Source organism: Rhipicephalus sanguineus, chromosome 1 (assembly GCF_013339695.2).
Source record: "Rhipicephalus sanguineus isolate Rsan-2018 chromosome 1, BIME_Rsan_1.4, whole genome shotgun sequence".
Classification (NCBI taxonomy): domain Eukaryota; kingdom Metazoa; phylum Arthropoda; class Arachnida; order Ixodida; family Ixodidae; genus Rhipicephalus; species Rhipicephalus sanguineus.
The window spans coordinates 196,499,651-196,515,114 of NC_051176.1; the positions used below are offsets into that span (position 1 = coordinate 196,499,651).

Sequence of the window (15,464 nt, forward strand, 5' to 3'; positions counted from 1 at the left end):
ACAGCGGATGTTCAGACGCGTACAAATTAAATAACAATAATGATATCTGGGGTTTAACGTCCCAAAACCACGATATGACTATGAGGGACGCCGTAGTGGAGGGCTCCGGAAATTTCGACCACCTGGGGTTCTTTAACGTGCGCCTAAATCTAAGTACACGGGCCTCAAGCATTTTCACCCCAATCGACGTACAAATTTCCAGATCGCTCTTCGTGTCACGGCCATTGTTTTTCCACCGCTCTTCAGATAGGGCGAAATTGGAGCCTCCTTTTCTCGCCCCGCCCCCTTGTAGCCAGCAGCTCCCTCCTCTCCGGTTGATGGCGGCGGGCCGGCAAGATTAGCGGAGGCGACACGTGCAGCCGGGTTGGGCAACGCCGCTGCCCGTGGGGGGGACCGAGGAGGGCGAGGGGAAGGGACCCCTCGGCCCCTTTGTTCTTGGCGTCGCGCGCCGCCTCCGGTGCCCGTGGGCCCGCGGGCCCGCAGCTGCGGCACACCTGCAGCCCCCACCTGAGCGCTCACCTGGCACGGAACCGCGGCCACGTGCGCCAGACATGATGCTGAGCGCCGTCCGAGCGGCCGCACTGGCCGCGCTCCTGCTGCTTCCGCCGACGGCCGCCGCGCTCTGGGGCCCCTGGTCGTCGTGCCGCCGATGCCAGCAGAGCCGACGCCAGTTGTGCCCGCCGGTGAGTACTCTTCGACGGTACCGGCGCCACCGTGCCTGACGACCAATTGCTTGCAATGCAGGGTTCCGAGTGTGGCCCACTGTGGCTCGAGGTGCGCGCATGCCCCGACAAGCGATGCCCCCAGCCGCGGCTCAGGGCACGCGCTGCCAGGAGGCCCTCGGAGAACAAATTCCACGTGCTGCATCATCTGCAAAGCCTCGTCTACACCGACTGGTCTGGCTGGTCTCCCTGCAGCAGCGACTGCAAGACTAGGCGCCAGCGGCTTTGCAAAATGCCTCTGGTCTGCGGCAAGGCCATCCTAAACGAGGACGCACTCTGTTACGTGCGCGGCAGCCCCTGCGAGAAGCGCTTCGCCTCAGGTCAGTGTGCGCAGCGGCACGGCCAACTTGCGACGACGACGCGCGGCTGCCAGCGCGCTACACGCGCTGGCGGCCGGGCTGCGCGTTTTTTACTGCGTTCTTCTGATAAATGAGGAGCTGCGGTTTTCGCTCTACCGTTTATGCTCACACAGCGAGCTTACCGAGACAATCAGCTACGAATGCCTCGGTAATACACCGCCTTACGACTGTTGCTGCGAGACTAGTTTTGCGAGATTTGCCTTTTTTTCTTTTTCTCGAATCCTGATTTATTTGATTTATTCGTGCAAACGAACTGCATACCATGTTGTATCCACCTCGCCTTAATTGTTTGTTTCTTTAGTGTAGTTTGCTACACTACACTGGGGAAAGGGTGAGGAGAGACAAGAAGACAAAAGAGTAAAACACACGGAAGAGACTGCCACACCACATACACGACAATTATTGCTGTAGGACAAAGGTACGCCCCAGAGCGTTTTAAACTATTTTCAGAAAGTAAAAAAAAAAATATCGCAGCAATTGTAGATGTCGTTCTAATACGACTTTAGGTTTGTTTTCTTTTTTTCTCTCTCTCCCGTCTAATGTGAAGTAACTAGGCGCAAACTTGCACTCTCTTGAGTATGTGCGTGTGCGTGCGTAAAGAAGATAGTGCAAATTTGTTACTTCACTATGACGATTTACAAGCTACCCCAACAGCAATTTCTACGACGTATAAAGTAACGTGACCATCTCGGAAAAGCAAGACACTGCTTGAGCGCGCGCTGCATACGTACAACAGGAAATACTTTTCTGGGAGTATGATATCAATGCGTGTAGCAAAATAGATAACCCCCTTATAAATAACGCCAGTTAGCTGTCTGTGAAAATAATAAGACTGGGGCCAGTACTGCAATAGAAAGAAAAAGAACTTTCGCTTGAAATGTTCACACGAGTGTGTGCTAATAGATCAACGTGACGGCACATATTGTAAGTGCGTTCTAAGTGCATTCGTATATGCACTTTGCCAATAGAAAAGTGCATTTACGAACGTAAAGCTTTGTGGATTCGCCCCCCCCCCCCCCCCCCCCACAGTGAACTAAAGATACGGCCTTGTGAAAAAGAGTCATGTCCAGCAGTTCCCGCCGAAGGCAACAACAACGAAAAAAATTAAGTCAGAGTGAACCGTCCTGTATCTGTGCCTACATGCATAGGCGTGCGCACAGGGGGGGCAGGGGGAGCGCCCCCCCCCCTAATCACTTAAGAGGGGGGGGCGCAAAATCTGCCCCATACATTGACTTAGTAGGGTGGGGGGGGCGCTGCGATGAACCTTTGCCCCCCCCCCCCCTGATGGGGAACCCTGCGCACGCCTATGCCTACATGTTCTCTAACAACTTTATCAGCATCTTCGTGCTCTTAGAAAATACCTATGCAGCTCCTGCCGGTTGCGCTGGCAAAAAAAAAAAAATCAATGCAAACGTAATCCATCAAATTAGCAATGCCCTTTGTTCGTGTAATCTGCTAGCCATTGAGCAGCGTGCATTTACAAATGGGAACCCAGCAAGCAATGTTTACGGGACACAAGATTTGCGAAGAATCTGAATTGCTGGTTAAGGTGGCAATATAGCCTCTAATTAAAACTTTCACCCTGTTGTAGTTGTTTGCAACATATAATGTTACCCATTATTAGAAGCGCCATGCATTAATTAACACAGCAGAAACTTACTTGCCGTGGAGTCCACGTCCCGTAAAACATTCGTCGCCTGGTGTATATATGATGCCCGCTGTCATAATTAGTTGGAACATGTTCTTACGTACCAATATGCGAAACTTTTATGTGAATACAAAGACCTCTGGTAGCCCAATTCATTTTTATTACGATAGCAATTATATGGACCGTCTCGGCTGGAAAATGTCCGCCGCCGTCATTTACCGTATATGTATAAGTATGTATATATATAGAAAAGCCTCGAAGAAAAATAATTAAGAATTCTTTCCGACGCACGGAATCGAACGGGTGACCTCTCGCTTTGCAGCCCGCCGCGTTAGACGTTAGGCCACGACAGCACCGTCTTTCAGCTTGCTAACGGCGAGCTAGTTATATACACCATGTAATTTAACATGCTTTCTTAGTGACCACATAGATGGCGCGCTTTAAAGATCGTCGCCCCGCTCCTGCGAACGCCGTTGCTCTTCGCTCTACAGGGCGTGGTCGCTTTCGTGCGCTTATCTCGAGGAAAGAAGGGGAGGCCGGTGGGGTGCTTCGCTTCGCCCGCTGCAGCGGCCGCGATTGCGAAAGGAGCGCGCTGTTCAAACAGAAATAAGTAACAACTGTGACAATTACTTCGCGCTCGTCTTGTGTGTACCTGTTCGTTCGTTTCGTGCGTCCTGCTTAATGTTTGAGCAGTGCGCTTCAAGTGTCGAACTGTGACGCATTAGTTCGCGCTCGTCCAGTGTGCGTTCTTTTCGTGCGTCCTTTGGGCTCGAGCGACGCGCTGGCAATTTCGAGCTGCTTTCCGTTCTTCGCGTTACGTTACAATTTATTGCTATCGCATTCATTGCTTCGCTGTTGCGGCGAAACTGTGTTTTTTATTCACATGAAGTACTCGTTATTGGTCAGCTACGTTCCACAACAATTATGTTCACTAACACTATTGCCCGAAGCAGATTGTCAAAAGTGCGGAAGTGTGGCAAATGTTTAGCTATTTGTGACAACGTTTGGGATACGGCCCCCTGGCTAAATGTTTTTGTTCGCAAGCGCTCATTATTACCTGGCCGCCTTCGTTAATGTCCAACAGGACGAGTGTGTGGTACCAATATTCTTGCGAGTATTTTTAGCGTATGCGAGGGTCAGTATGCACACCTTAGATGGGAGGACACTATGAACCGCGTTCCAATTCGGGCTCATCAGAAACGCCTCTTTTTCGTATGCTTTCTACGATGCGCACAGTAAGCCTAGTACAATACCTGCTCCAGGGTCATAGTCAAATACCTATAGTTCTCGTGCTGAGGACGATGTCGCTGGATCGACTACTGGCCGCGGCGGCCGCATTTCGATGTGGAAAACACTTTCTGCGAAATGAAAAATAAAGAAAAGAACACTCGTTTTGTTAGATCTATGCGCAGGTTGAGGGAGAAAAAAATAAATTCGGGGGTTTTACGACCATGGTTACGAGGCATGCCGTAGTGTAGGACTCAGAATTAATTTTGACCATCCGGGTAAACTAAACATTTCCTTTAATCTGACTACACAGGTGTTCTTGCATTTCGCCCCCGTCCAAATGCAGCCGCCGTGGCCAGAAATCGAACAGGTTAAGGAACCTCAGCTGGACAAGTTCAATCAATCAAAACAATGGATGCAGGCCGACATTGCGCAATTGCTGCAGGGCTGCTTGTAGAATTCGCCGCTGTCTCTAACCTCCTGCACAGTGTTTCTTGGCTTCACCGCAGATCACTCTGACAATCCGCAAAACTCGCCGGAGCGAAAAGCTTCAGTTAGGCTCCAAAGTATTTATTTATTTTAAATGGATCTCCAAACACACTTAAAATTCCCCGTGACGCTTCAAGCTTTCTTTCAGTCTTTCAAGCTGGATACTTATTGTTGTGATTCAATTAAGTGCGTCGCTGAATTCATTCGCTTCTTTTCTGTTCTATTCCGGCCCTTTTGGTTGCCTTTCCGGTAGGTACGTGCGTGAGCGCGCGCGCGTGTTTGTGTCCGTGAGCGACTGGCAATTTTCGCTAATGATGTTTCGTGAATTCCGACTCTGTATTCACATTCACAAAGCTATACTGCCACCGGCGCTGGCCAACCCTCATAGCCAACGAAATGATGACGAAGAAAATGGCTAGGCTTTCGCTCGTTCGTTATCATTGTCGACGTACCTGAACTTATAGACGACCGCTGTTGCATGTACTATATACGTGCTGTATGTTGTTACCTCCACGGATGTTTGACGTGTGAAAAGTTGAGCGCCTGAAACACTTTTGCCTCAGGAGTTATAGTACCACAGGCGCCGACTTCAACAAACGTCCTTCCTTTTTTATTTCGCAGCAATAGGAGGGGTCGACGACGACCCCAACCAGGTGGGCAGCTGCGGCGTGCCAAAAAGCCCGCAGAGGCCAGCTCTACGCATCATCGGAGGGCAGCCAGCAGCCCGGGGACGGTGGCCGTGGCAGGTGAGCGTGTTACAGAAACTGGGATTGGGACCTCCGCTCATCCTCCCGTCCTAAACACCACGTACGAACTAAAAGCCAGGAAACAACGGCTACTTAAAACGGGCACAAACAGGGAGTAACAAAGCCGGCACTGGGAGCGTGTCTGCGTGGAATGGGCGCCGCCCGCATGCGGCCGATAAATGATCAAAACGAGCCATCCACCAGAAGCGAAATGAAGAGGTCGAGGAAAGGACCGCCAAGAGGCATGATAACCGTCGTTCGCTCCTTAGTTACCGCGCCATCGACGAATCACGAATGTGAAAGGAAACGCGGTCAGTGTCGATGTTACGTGGAGGAAGGCAAAACACTAGGAGGGAGCTTCATGCGATAATCTTGAAGCCTCGTCATTAAAAGATTTAAGGGAGAAATAGGCCCTAGGCACGTTACAGCGAAGCGCTACTATTGGTCGGCTCGCTTTGGTTGCATCTGCTGTGGGCGCTGCGGGAGCCTAATCAAACCCAACAGGCACCGCGCACAGGGTCCCGGAGAGCGGGAGGCGCCGTCAGAGGAGGTCGGCTTGCCGAGGCTGGCGGGATCACGTGACGCTCCTTCCCAGTTCTTCTTTTTTTTTGTTTTTTTTTCTCCATGCTCTGTTGTGGTTTGTATCGCTCCGCCCACCCTTTCGCCGAAAAAAAATTCTGGCGATGCCCCTGGTTTGCATGTCGCCTTGATCTCGCCTGGTGAACATCGTGATGGGAGAAGTGTTACTTGGAAGAAGTGAACAATTCACTAGCTAACCAAATTACTCTCATCTTACACTCATTTTACCCCATCGGAAAGTCAAGCAAACGAGACGACCGGGACATGACTGCTTAGGTCTTATGGCATTATTAAAAAAAAAGCAAGAACCTGTTCTTCTACGGAGCATACTTAACATAGTAACTAAGTTCAACAACTCATGGACTTTGTCTAGGCCAAAAATAAACATATAGACAGAATTTAGGCAAATGTAATTACACCAATTTATAATAGTGTCAGGCGTGCCACCAAGAAGGACAGGAGGCACTGTATTCAATGAATGTCACGTCACTCAAAAAGGCCAGACGTCACTGCACAGCGAGTGGCTTAACACGGGTCCTGGCAACTGCACCAAACTGGTGGCAGTAATAGCTTTTCGATTATAATTGCTACTTGACATATATTACTTCCGACATCACAGTTGGCGGGCATCTAGTCTTACGAACAGTCATAACGTAAAAATTTGCAGTGGTTAAGCGCGGTTAAACCAAATTTATCGAGCGATAGATCGGTTTTGCTTGCTTTCTGAAATGATGAGACCATTGGTTTGCAGAGATGCCTGGTTCTGGCGAAGCGGCTGCCAGACAGCCACTTCTGTAAAAGCAACTACAGCATCTTCCACAGACGTTGCTCGGCGTCGTCGGCGCTCTCGGCGCGCACTCGCAGTGAACTTGGATGCAGCCAGTGCTTCTGGCGGTGGTGGCACAAAAGACTCACTTTGAGCCGCTGTTTGTTTTCGCGAACGCGCCGCACTAGCGTTTCCCTGAAGCTCCAACAGTTAGCGGAACCGTGGCGCCCTTTGCGCTTTGTTTCCGACAGCGGCCGCCGGGGTCCTCGCGTAAGACAGTTACTGCTCAACTCCTCCCTTATTTCCTTCCTTTCTCAACAAGTATCTCGGTGAATCTCCGCGCTTCGGGTTTGAAGCTATTTGCCACGCGCTCTCGTGTTCCCGCTCATATTGCTCACAAAATATCGATACCCTCGAAATGAGAGGAAAGATCGGAATTGACGAAGGCTTAATTGTTTCCTACAAGAGGTTACCACAAGTGAGCGTCGAAACTGGTGTCACGGTCACTGAATGCGAAAATGCTTGACGCACTCTTCCATGTCCGGTGCATGACCGCCTTCGCTACAATATTGAGAGAAGCACCTCCAGCAAGCCAAGTGAAAGGGAGGAAGATGTGCCGCCGCATGTGCCTATTGGTATAGGGAGCGTTATTTGCCGGCCCCCTTAGTTACTTGTCACGACAGATTGTGTGACACCTCTGTGCCTCTTGATCCACCGAGCCCCACAGATGGGACTCGTCTTTCTTAACTACCTTTTTTTTTTTCGCTGGTGACAAATAAAAGCGTATACTGTGTGGCGCCGTTGCACACGCTATGATGCTTGCGTACTTCTAGTTCACTGTCAGACGTATCCACGTCATAATGTGCTAATACAACACTCTAGACATATTTTTTTAAACTTATATTTACTCAAGTTGTGGTACATAACGCTCGTTCTGACCACTTGGGCTACATTGAGAGTGTCACGGACGTAATAAAGATATCATTCTTTTGGTCTTGAAGTTAGTGAAGACATTCGGCATTCAAGTTAAGGGGGTGACGACTGTCGTGCGAATTCAGCCTGTTAGCATTAGTGAACATCGCTTCGAATGCGAGTCATATACTTCGCTGCATGAGTGTCAGACACAAACTCAACTAATGGCATACAATTAGTTACATGTAATCAATTACATTTTTGATAGTAGATGCAATGCAGTTTCATATTTAGTAATAATCAACTGCATATAATCGGTTTCATATTTGACATGTACAAGTCTGATGAAGCCTTACGTAGAGCTTGACCTTCCGCGCAGGTGGCGTTGCTCAACCGGCGGCGCGAACCTTTCTGCGGCGGAACACTGATTTCTCCGGGATGGGTGCTCACGGCGGCTCATTGTATCCGCCGCCGGCTCCTGGTGCTGGCCGGTGAGCACAGCCTGGGGCGAGCCGAGGGCTCCGAGGTCACTGTGCGAGTAGCCGAGGCCATCGCACACCCTGAATACGACCCCGAGACTGTGGACATGGATTTGGCGCTGCTGCGCCTGCGCAGCGCTCTAACGCTTGGGCCTTACGTTCTACCGGCCTGCTTGCCCGAACAAGGCGACACCCCACCGCGTGGGGAAATCTTCACTATACTCGGCTGGGGCAAGCTCAGCAAGAGGCACGCCAACGGCTCCGACCTGCTGCACCAGGCGCAGGTGCCGCTCGTTCCGCAGTCTGAGTGCCGCACTGTGTATGCAGACTATCTCATCAGCGACAACATGATGTGTGCTGGATATCGACGCGGTAGGATCGATTCGTGTGCAGGGGACAGTGGTGGACCGCTTTTGGCTAGAGACGCCCGCGGTCGCTGGACAGTTTATGGCGTTACCAGCTTCGGCGAAGGCTGTGCACGTCAGGGACGGTTTGGAATTTACGCGAAAGTTGCCAACGCGGCGCGCTGGCTGCGCCGAACCATGGCCGGCAGCCGCCCCTAGACTCTTCACCAACCACATACCCGTGTTTCTAGTCTCAAAGCCGGCACGCGCCGGCCGTGTGTCACTCGTCTTCTTCATATGTATACGCCATTGTTTTTATATGCTTCTCAGAGAGGCCATAGTCTTGTATACTCCTCGTGCGACGGCACAATCCAAATAAATATCGCTTATACATGGCGTATAAAGTCGCCTTCTTTCAGGAATGAAAAGACGTGGAGGTGGAGATGCTGCATTGCCGGATTGTAATGTGAGCGCCCTTCTTAAAATTGATGATGTAAGAAAGCTGTCGCGTTATGTGCTGAAAATCTGAGGAAAAAAGAGAAAATTGAAATGAAATTAAAGTGGTTCCAGGATGTGCTCCTCGTCCGTCGTTACGCATTCTGATGTTGGTGCAGTGATTAGGATGTCTCCATACATGTCCTTTCTCGCACCACTACGTGTAATTTTGGAACGGGCACTTGCTATGCAACAAAAATACTCTCGATGACCTTTGCCAAGTGAGTTCGCGTGACCGCAGTGAGCTCAAAAGCATGCTCGGAGGCTATTCAGTCACTGTCTTTGAACAACTGGTCGCTGTTTGCGCTAACCACAACATAAATTGCTGGTCTTCCGACAGACTCCCAGAGAAAATTCCAGTGAGTTTGAAAAGTGTGTAGTTGATGCTAGCGACAGCTATGCGATCAAATAAATGTGTGCGAACAGTGGACACGTTCCTACACTTCTATGAAACAAGGCTGAAATTGATGACAACGTTGATCGAAATTTTACCTTTCAAATACTGATTCCAATGTCACGCTTGTTTACCAACTGGTGCAAAGACCTTTGTGTCGCACCTCGTTCGGACTAGAACTGAGGGCTCCAGAAAAAAAAAAAAAAAAAAAACTGAGCCTGCGCAATGACTTGTGACAGCGCGACGAGACAGCAAATCAGTGGTTAATGGGCAAAAATATCTACAACTCCCTGAACCTCTCCGGCTCGTTAAAAAGTTGGGCAAGCGAAAGAAAAACTGTGTATGTAACTGACCAAAAACGAGGCAGCTTAGCTTAGAATTCGTGAGAAAAGTTAGTTGCACCTGACCAAGCCACTGTCCACTCGAAGTTTGATTGTGACAATGATAATCTGCTACCAGGATGTTATTATTTGCTCTCCCATGCATATATAGATACGCAGAGAATATCGTGATCTATGGAGCTATGCAAGTCTTAGACTGCCCGTTACTTCACCAAGTTGAAGCGAATTGTGTCAGTGAGCATGAAAGCAAGACGTTTGTCAGAGTCTCAAGTGAACGACCAGGCTGTACAGGTATTCCTTATCTTTGTTGTTTGAGGAAGGAATTTACTTATGTCATAAGCGGTCTACGCTGTGTAATGCCCCTTTAGTATCCAAGAGCAGATATCACGTACGTTCCAAGTAATGGTTGCACTTGAAATTTGCTAACTGCAACACTTCTTCATTCCGCTGCGAAATTGCTGCGTTCAACTGCTGCGCTTTGTTTCAACGCCGCGATACCTCGGCGTTTAAACACCGATAGAAGTGAGAACACAGGTCGAATGAGGAGTAAAACAAGTTTGACTTCACATTTTGCATCGCTTCACATTTTCGCGACATAAAGGCACATACTAGAGCACTGCACGGGCCGTGATTCTCGGCCCGAGCCCGGCACTCGTTCAAGTTTACCTGCCCAAACACGGCCTGGTGACTTAAAGCGACACCCTGGCCCGGCCGCAGATCGGGCCCGACAGGGGCCCGAGCCAGCCATCTAGGTGGTGCTGCCCGAACATGGAATCGACAGCAAGGTGTTTTGAGTAGCAAATATCTGTTTTGTTGGCGCATGCTTCGTTCCAGTTTGGTAAAAAAAAAAAAAAAAAAACGCGAAAAAGCTTCTCGACGCGGACTCATTGGGTGCATGTGGTTCGAAGGGTATATCCTCCGGCACGGAATTCGTAGTTGACTTTCTTCAAGCCACGTATTTGTCAAGCGAATATGCTCGGCCCAAGTCCTGTTTAGTGGACCTGCACTATTCCTGCACTTTGCAACGCTGTTGCGGCAGTATCATGTAGCTCTGACATCATGTAGCGGAATAAGACGAAAGCTCACACGTTAACAATGTGGGCACACAAAGCAGGATACGCAGTCCATCTTGCGTCACATGACCACCCGGAGTGTAACGGAGCCACGGAAAAAGAATGTTTCTCTTTAAGCGGTTCAATATAACAAGACTTGGCACAGACCTATTGTTTCAGTGGACGGCTGGAATTTTAAGAACGTTTCCCCGCTTTGGATCTCTGTGATCGCTCTTCCGATGATACGTTATGGGTACAAATTTATTATATTATATTTATTGCGATTACAAAATAACGTTCGGGATATAAAATAATAACGAATGCAAATAAAGCACAGAATAATGAGATGTTAACTATATAGGCGCCTGGTCTATTTACCTTTAGCTCGCTCGTTTCACATAAATCAAGTAGCCCCATATGCAAGAAGCAAAAGAAGTTGAACATTTGTCCCTCATAAAACTTCTCTGAATAGCTTACCCCACATAAAAACAGTTTTTTTTTCAAACTGTTTTTATGGACTGCGTATCCTGCTTTGTGTGCCCACATTGTTAACGTGTGAGATAAAATATATCAAACATATATGTATGTATGCACAACGTATGTGGAACAACTTTAAGAACTGAGCAGAGACCAAGCCCGGCCCGACCCGAGCTCACCACCTCAAACCTAGGCCCGACCCTGAACCCGGAGCTTCAGACCCAAGCCTGACCCGGGTTTTCGGGTATAGGTCCGAGCCCGTGCAGTGCAGCCAGGCTACGCAGCCAGGCTATGCACTATAAAGCGGAAGTTGCGCGCGATGTCTCTGTCAGTGGGCGTGGCTTAGATACTACGCAAGCGCTGCTTGTCCAGGTGGTGCGGTATCTGGTCGCTAGACGACGCGATGCTTGGTTCCGATTTCTATCTTCTTCTCTCTCTACGTCTTTCGCTTCTTCTTTTTTCTCTTTCTCTCTCTACTTCTTTCGCTACCCGCCACGGTGGTCTAGTGGTTATGGTGCTCGACTGCTGACCCGAAGGTTGCGGGATCGAATCCCGTCCGCGGCGGCCGCATTTTCGATGGAGGCGAAAATGCTTGAGGCCCGTGTGCTTAGATTTAGGTGCACGTTAAAGAACACCAGATGGTAAAAATTTCCGGAGTCCTTCACTACGGCGTCTCTCATAATCAAATCGTGGTTCTAGGACGTTAAACCCCAACAATTATTATTATTAAACTTCTTTCGCTCTCATTCGTTGATGTTTCTCGTTCTTCTTCTTTCTGCATTTCTTTGTCTCTATTTCCCTCTTTCTCATTCCTTCTGTGCTACACTTTACTCTCTCCTCTCCTTCTCACCATCTCATCTCTCCTCCTCACGCTCACTTCCCTTTCTCACCTCCTGGCTACACTATACTATACAAGGCTATGCTATGCTCTGCTAGCGTGCCTGGATAGCCGAGTGGTTACGACGCTCGCCTTCGACTAGGGTACGCGTGTTCGAATCCCGCCTCGTGAAGAATTTTTACAGCGAAAGCTGTTATGAGATCATTTCACCGGCCGTTTTTGGCGCCGCAGTTGTCCGCCGCCGCCGCCGCCGGTGTCCGTAACCAGTATCGCTCGAAATAAGAAAAAAAAAACGAAATAAGAAAAAAATTCCAGGATGGAACGAGGTTCGAACCTGGGTCCTCTGCGTGTGAGCCCAGTATTCAACCTCTGAGCCATGCCGGCGCTTGAGACTGCTTTGCAAAAAGGTTCTATACAGGCTTCATGTCGGGAAGGAACCACATTAGCATATGCAATATAGCGTGGTAGAAGAGTAAAATAAGCACCAAGCGTCGCACAACGCGAATTCTGTAACCAGGCGTCACACAATGCGAATTGCGCAACGAGTAGGTTGCTGAATGCTTCCAACCCATTACAAAAGACTCTGCCATAATTCTTCATCGTCATCAGGCACAGAATCAACAAAGTGCGCATAATGCCTTACATGGGTTTAGCAGGTACCAACGCTCTCCGTAGAATGACGAAAAATGGCACAGTGCCTGCTGCCCTAATTCTCAAAAATTACAATGATTTATAGCGTAGTGGGTTCCTCGCAAGTGCACTTGTATTGGTTGCCAAGGAAGCCCATAAGCGCATGATCCACTTCCTCGGGGTCTCAGTAAAATTACAATGATTTATAGCGTAGTGGGTTCCTCGCAAGTGCACTTGTATTGTTTGCCAAGGAAGCCCATAAGCGCATGATCCATTTCCTCAGGGTCTCAGTAAAGTTCTTCGCCCCCCCCCCCCCCCGTCTCTCTCCCACGTCAACGTATGTTATACAGCATGACGGGAGAGGGAAATAGCGACAGTGTGTCACCCAATGCAAATTACATAACTGGTGGGCCGTTTAAAGCTTCCAACCCATTACAAAGGGCTGAGCCACAATTCTTCATCGTCATCAGTCGTCGCCTCAACAAAGTGCACATAATGCCTTACAGACGTGTAGCTGGTGCCTCGTTTCTCCACAGAATGACGAATAATGGCTTAGTAGGTGCTTCCCAACTTCACAAAAATTGTGATTTATGGCGTAGTGGGTACCTTTCTAGTTTACTTGTATTGTAGCCCCAAGAGAGCTTACAACGGGCTCTAGAAACGCCGCTCTTCCAGCTTTCGCTGTGACTGTGCTGCGGTTTCAGCGCAGGCCTGGCGTCTTTTTAAATGCGAAGCATTTCTTAGGGAACTTCTGCGACTTTGAGCGTATCTATCTATCTATCTATCTATCTATCTATCTATCTATCTATCTATCTATCTATCTATCTATCTATCTATCTATCTATCTATCTATCTATCTATCTATCTATCTATCTATCTATCTATCTATCTATCTATCTATCTATCTATCTATCCGCCCACGACTTTGTGCTCTCCTGGCCGTTTCGTTAATGGGACGTATATCAAAATTGGTATGGCACAACATGACTTTATGACGAACATAAATGATAGGTCATAACATGAAAATCATGATATGCATGTCATGAGCGGCATGATTTACATGCCACGGCCTTGGTGCTCTTGCGGCAGTTTCGTTAACGTGATATATACCAAAATTGGTATGCCCTGAGAAGATTGTCTGACAAACATAGGTTGCAGGTCCTATCGTGCAAATCATGGAGGTGGTAAAGTGGGCGTGTTGTTATTCCATGTTTATGAAGAGTAAGAGCGCACTGAAGACGAACACACAATGAAGGCACACACACGCACACACATAGCTATGTGTGTGCGTGTGTGTGCCTTCATTGTGTGTTTGTCTTCAGTGCGCTCTTACTCTTCATAAACGTGCAAATCATGACACGCATGTCACGTACAGCTTGATTTACATGACATGGTCTCGGGGTGCTCGTGACCGTTTAATTATATGGACATATGCCAAAATTGGTACGCCGAAGCATTTCTGTATTGCGAACATAAATGACAGGTGGTAACATGATATCATTACACGCGTGTCATGTACGCTGACATACATGCCCCGCTCATGGTGCGCGTGTGGTCGTTTCGCTATTTTGACATGTACCAAATTTGGTACTGCGTGACGTGACTGTATGGATAACATAAATCACAGGTAGTAACATGAAAATCGTGACATGCATGTCATGTAGGACATGTTTTACATGCCACGCTCGTGGGCTTCTCGCGGCCATTTCGCTAGCTTGACATACACCAACATTGGTATTGCGTGACGTGATTGTATGATGAACACAAATGACAGGTGATAACATGACAATCATGACATGCATTTCATGATTGTCATGATCCTCCACGAGTGTGGCATGATTCACATGCCACACTCATGGTGCGCTAGCGGCCGTTTCCCTAGCTTGATATTGTTACATGCCATCAGGAGTCCTCCACTCGGCGGGATCACGAGGGGGCACTGGACGGCTTTGACCTTGGGCATATGGACGTGAGGGGCGACGGTGGTTCATCGGTCGAGAAGGGACTGGAGTGTATTCCGAATTCAGGCCAGCACTGGAAAGCTCCTGACGAACGAGAGCCTGCACAAGTGGTACCATCTGGGAGCTAGAGTCACAGGCGCGGGAGCACGGGGAGGTAGGAGCCATAGCTTCAAGTTCACGGCGAATGATCTTCGTCACATGCTCTGCAGTTAATGGCGCCTGGACGACTGGTACGTCGTCACACGACCACGTTGCGGCGGTGTTCGGAAGTCTAGCGAAATGGTGGGCGATACGTCGACTTTTGGCGGCCTCGAAACGCTGACATTCCTTGACGATGGCAACCACAGTGTCACAGTCCTTGCAGATGAGAAGATTGAACGCATCATCTGCAATGCCTTTGAATATGTGCCCCACTTTCTCGGTTTCGTCCATATCATTGTCTGCTTTGCGGCAAAGGGCAAGAACGTCCGTATATACGTCAGGTACGACTCGGTCGACGTTTGTGCGCGAGTTGCCAACTCCTTCTTGGCCGCTGCCTTTCTGCCTGCAGACTTGCCGAAAAGGGCCCGCATCTTTTCCTTGCATGCGTCCCGGCTTCCAATTTCTTCTTCATGGTTCTCGAACCATACTTTCGCTGTTCCTTTGAGGTAGAACAAGATGTTCGCCAACTTAAGTGTGTCATCCCAGCGATAGTTTTTGCTTGTACGTTCGTACATCGGCAGCCATTCGTCAATATCGACATTGTCGGTGCCACAGAACGTGCCAGAATCTTTTACCTGAGGCAGGACAACGGTTGTTGTTGTTGCGGTCGCTTCAGCGGGAGCCGAACCCTCTTCTGCCATTGCGGGACAGGCCAAGCGGCGGCCACTGCGGAGTTCCGTTGTATGCGGTTGTTACCCAGCACCTCCACCAAATGTCACGGGTGAGAGTATAAAAAGAAGAAATGTATTTACAAAATATACAGACGGAGATAGAAGCAGCTGCGGCCAAGATGGAGGAACAGCA

The 15,464-nt window shown here is 49.0% G+C and overlaps 1 protein-coding gene across 1 annotated transcript; it reads left to right on the forward strand.

Annotated features, from left to right (window-relative positions):
* The first annotated feature begins 243 nt into the window (after positions 1-243).
* LOC119405046 (coagulation factor VII) lies at positions 244-8,627 on the forward strand. The gene is made up of 4 exons (XM_037671809.2): positions 244-683; positions 745-1,042; positions 5,067-5,191; positions 7,828-8,627. Exons 1-4 carry the CDS (start codon positions 552-554, stop codon positions 8,488-8,490), a joined length of 1,218 nt encoding a protein of 405 aa, XP_037527737.1. The 5' UTR covers positions 244-551; the 3' UTR covers positions 8,491-8,627.
* The last annotated feature ends 6,837 nt before the right edge of the window (positions 8,628-15,464 follow it).

What these genes read in the sequence shown, in the direction of transcription:
- LOC119405046 (XM_037671809.2), top strand. Translation starts at nt 552, where the DNA reads ATGATGCTGAGCGCCGTCCGAGCGGCCGCACTGGCCGCGCTCCTGCTG. An exon ending in GACGCCAGTTGTGCCCGCCG is followed by an intron (nt 684 to 744) that starts GTGAGTACTCTT and finishes CTTGCAATGCAG; the next exon opens with GGTTCCGAGTGTGGCCCACT. An exon ending in GGGGACGGTGGCCGTGGCAG is followed by an intron (nt 5,192 to 7,827) that starts GTGAGCGTGTTA and finishes CCTTCCGCGCAG; the next exon opens with GTGGCGTTGCTCAACCGGCG.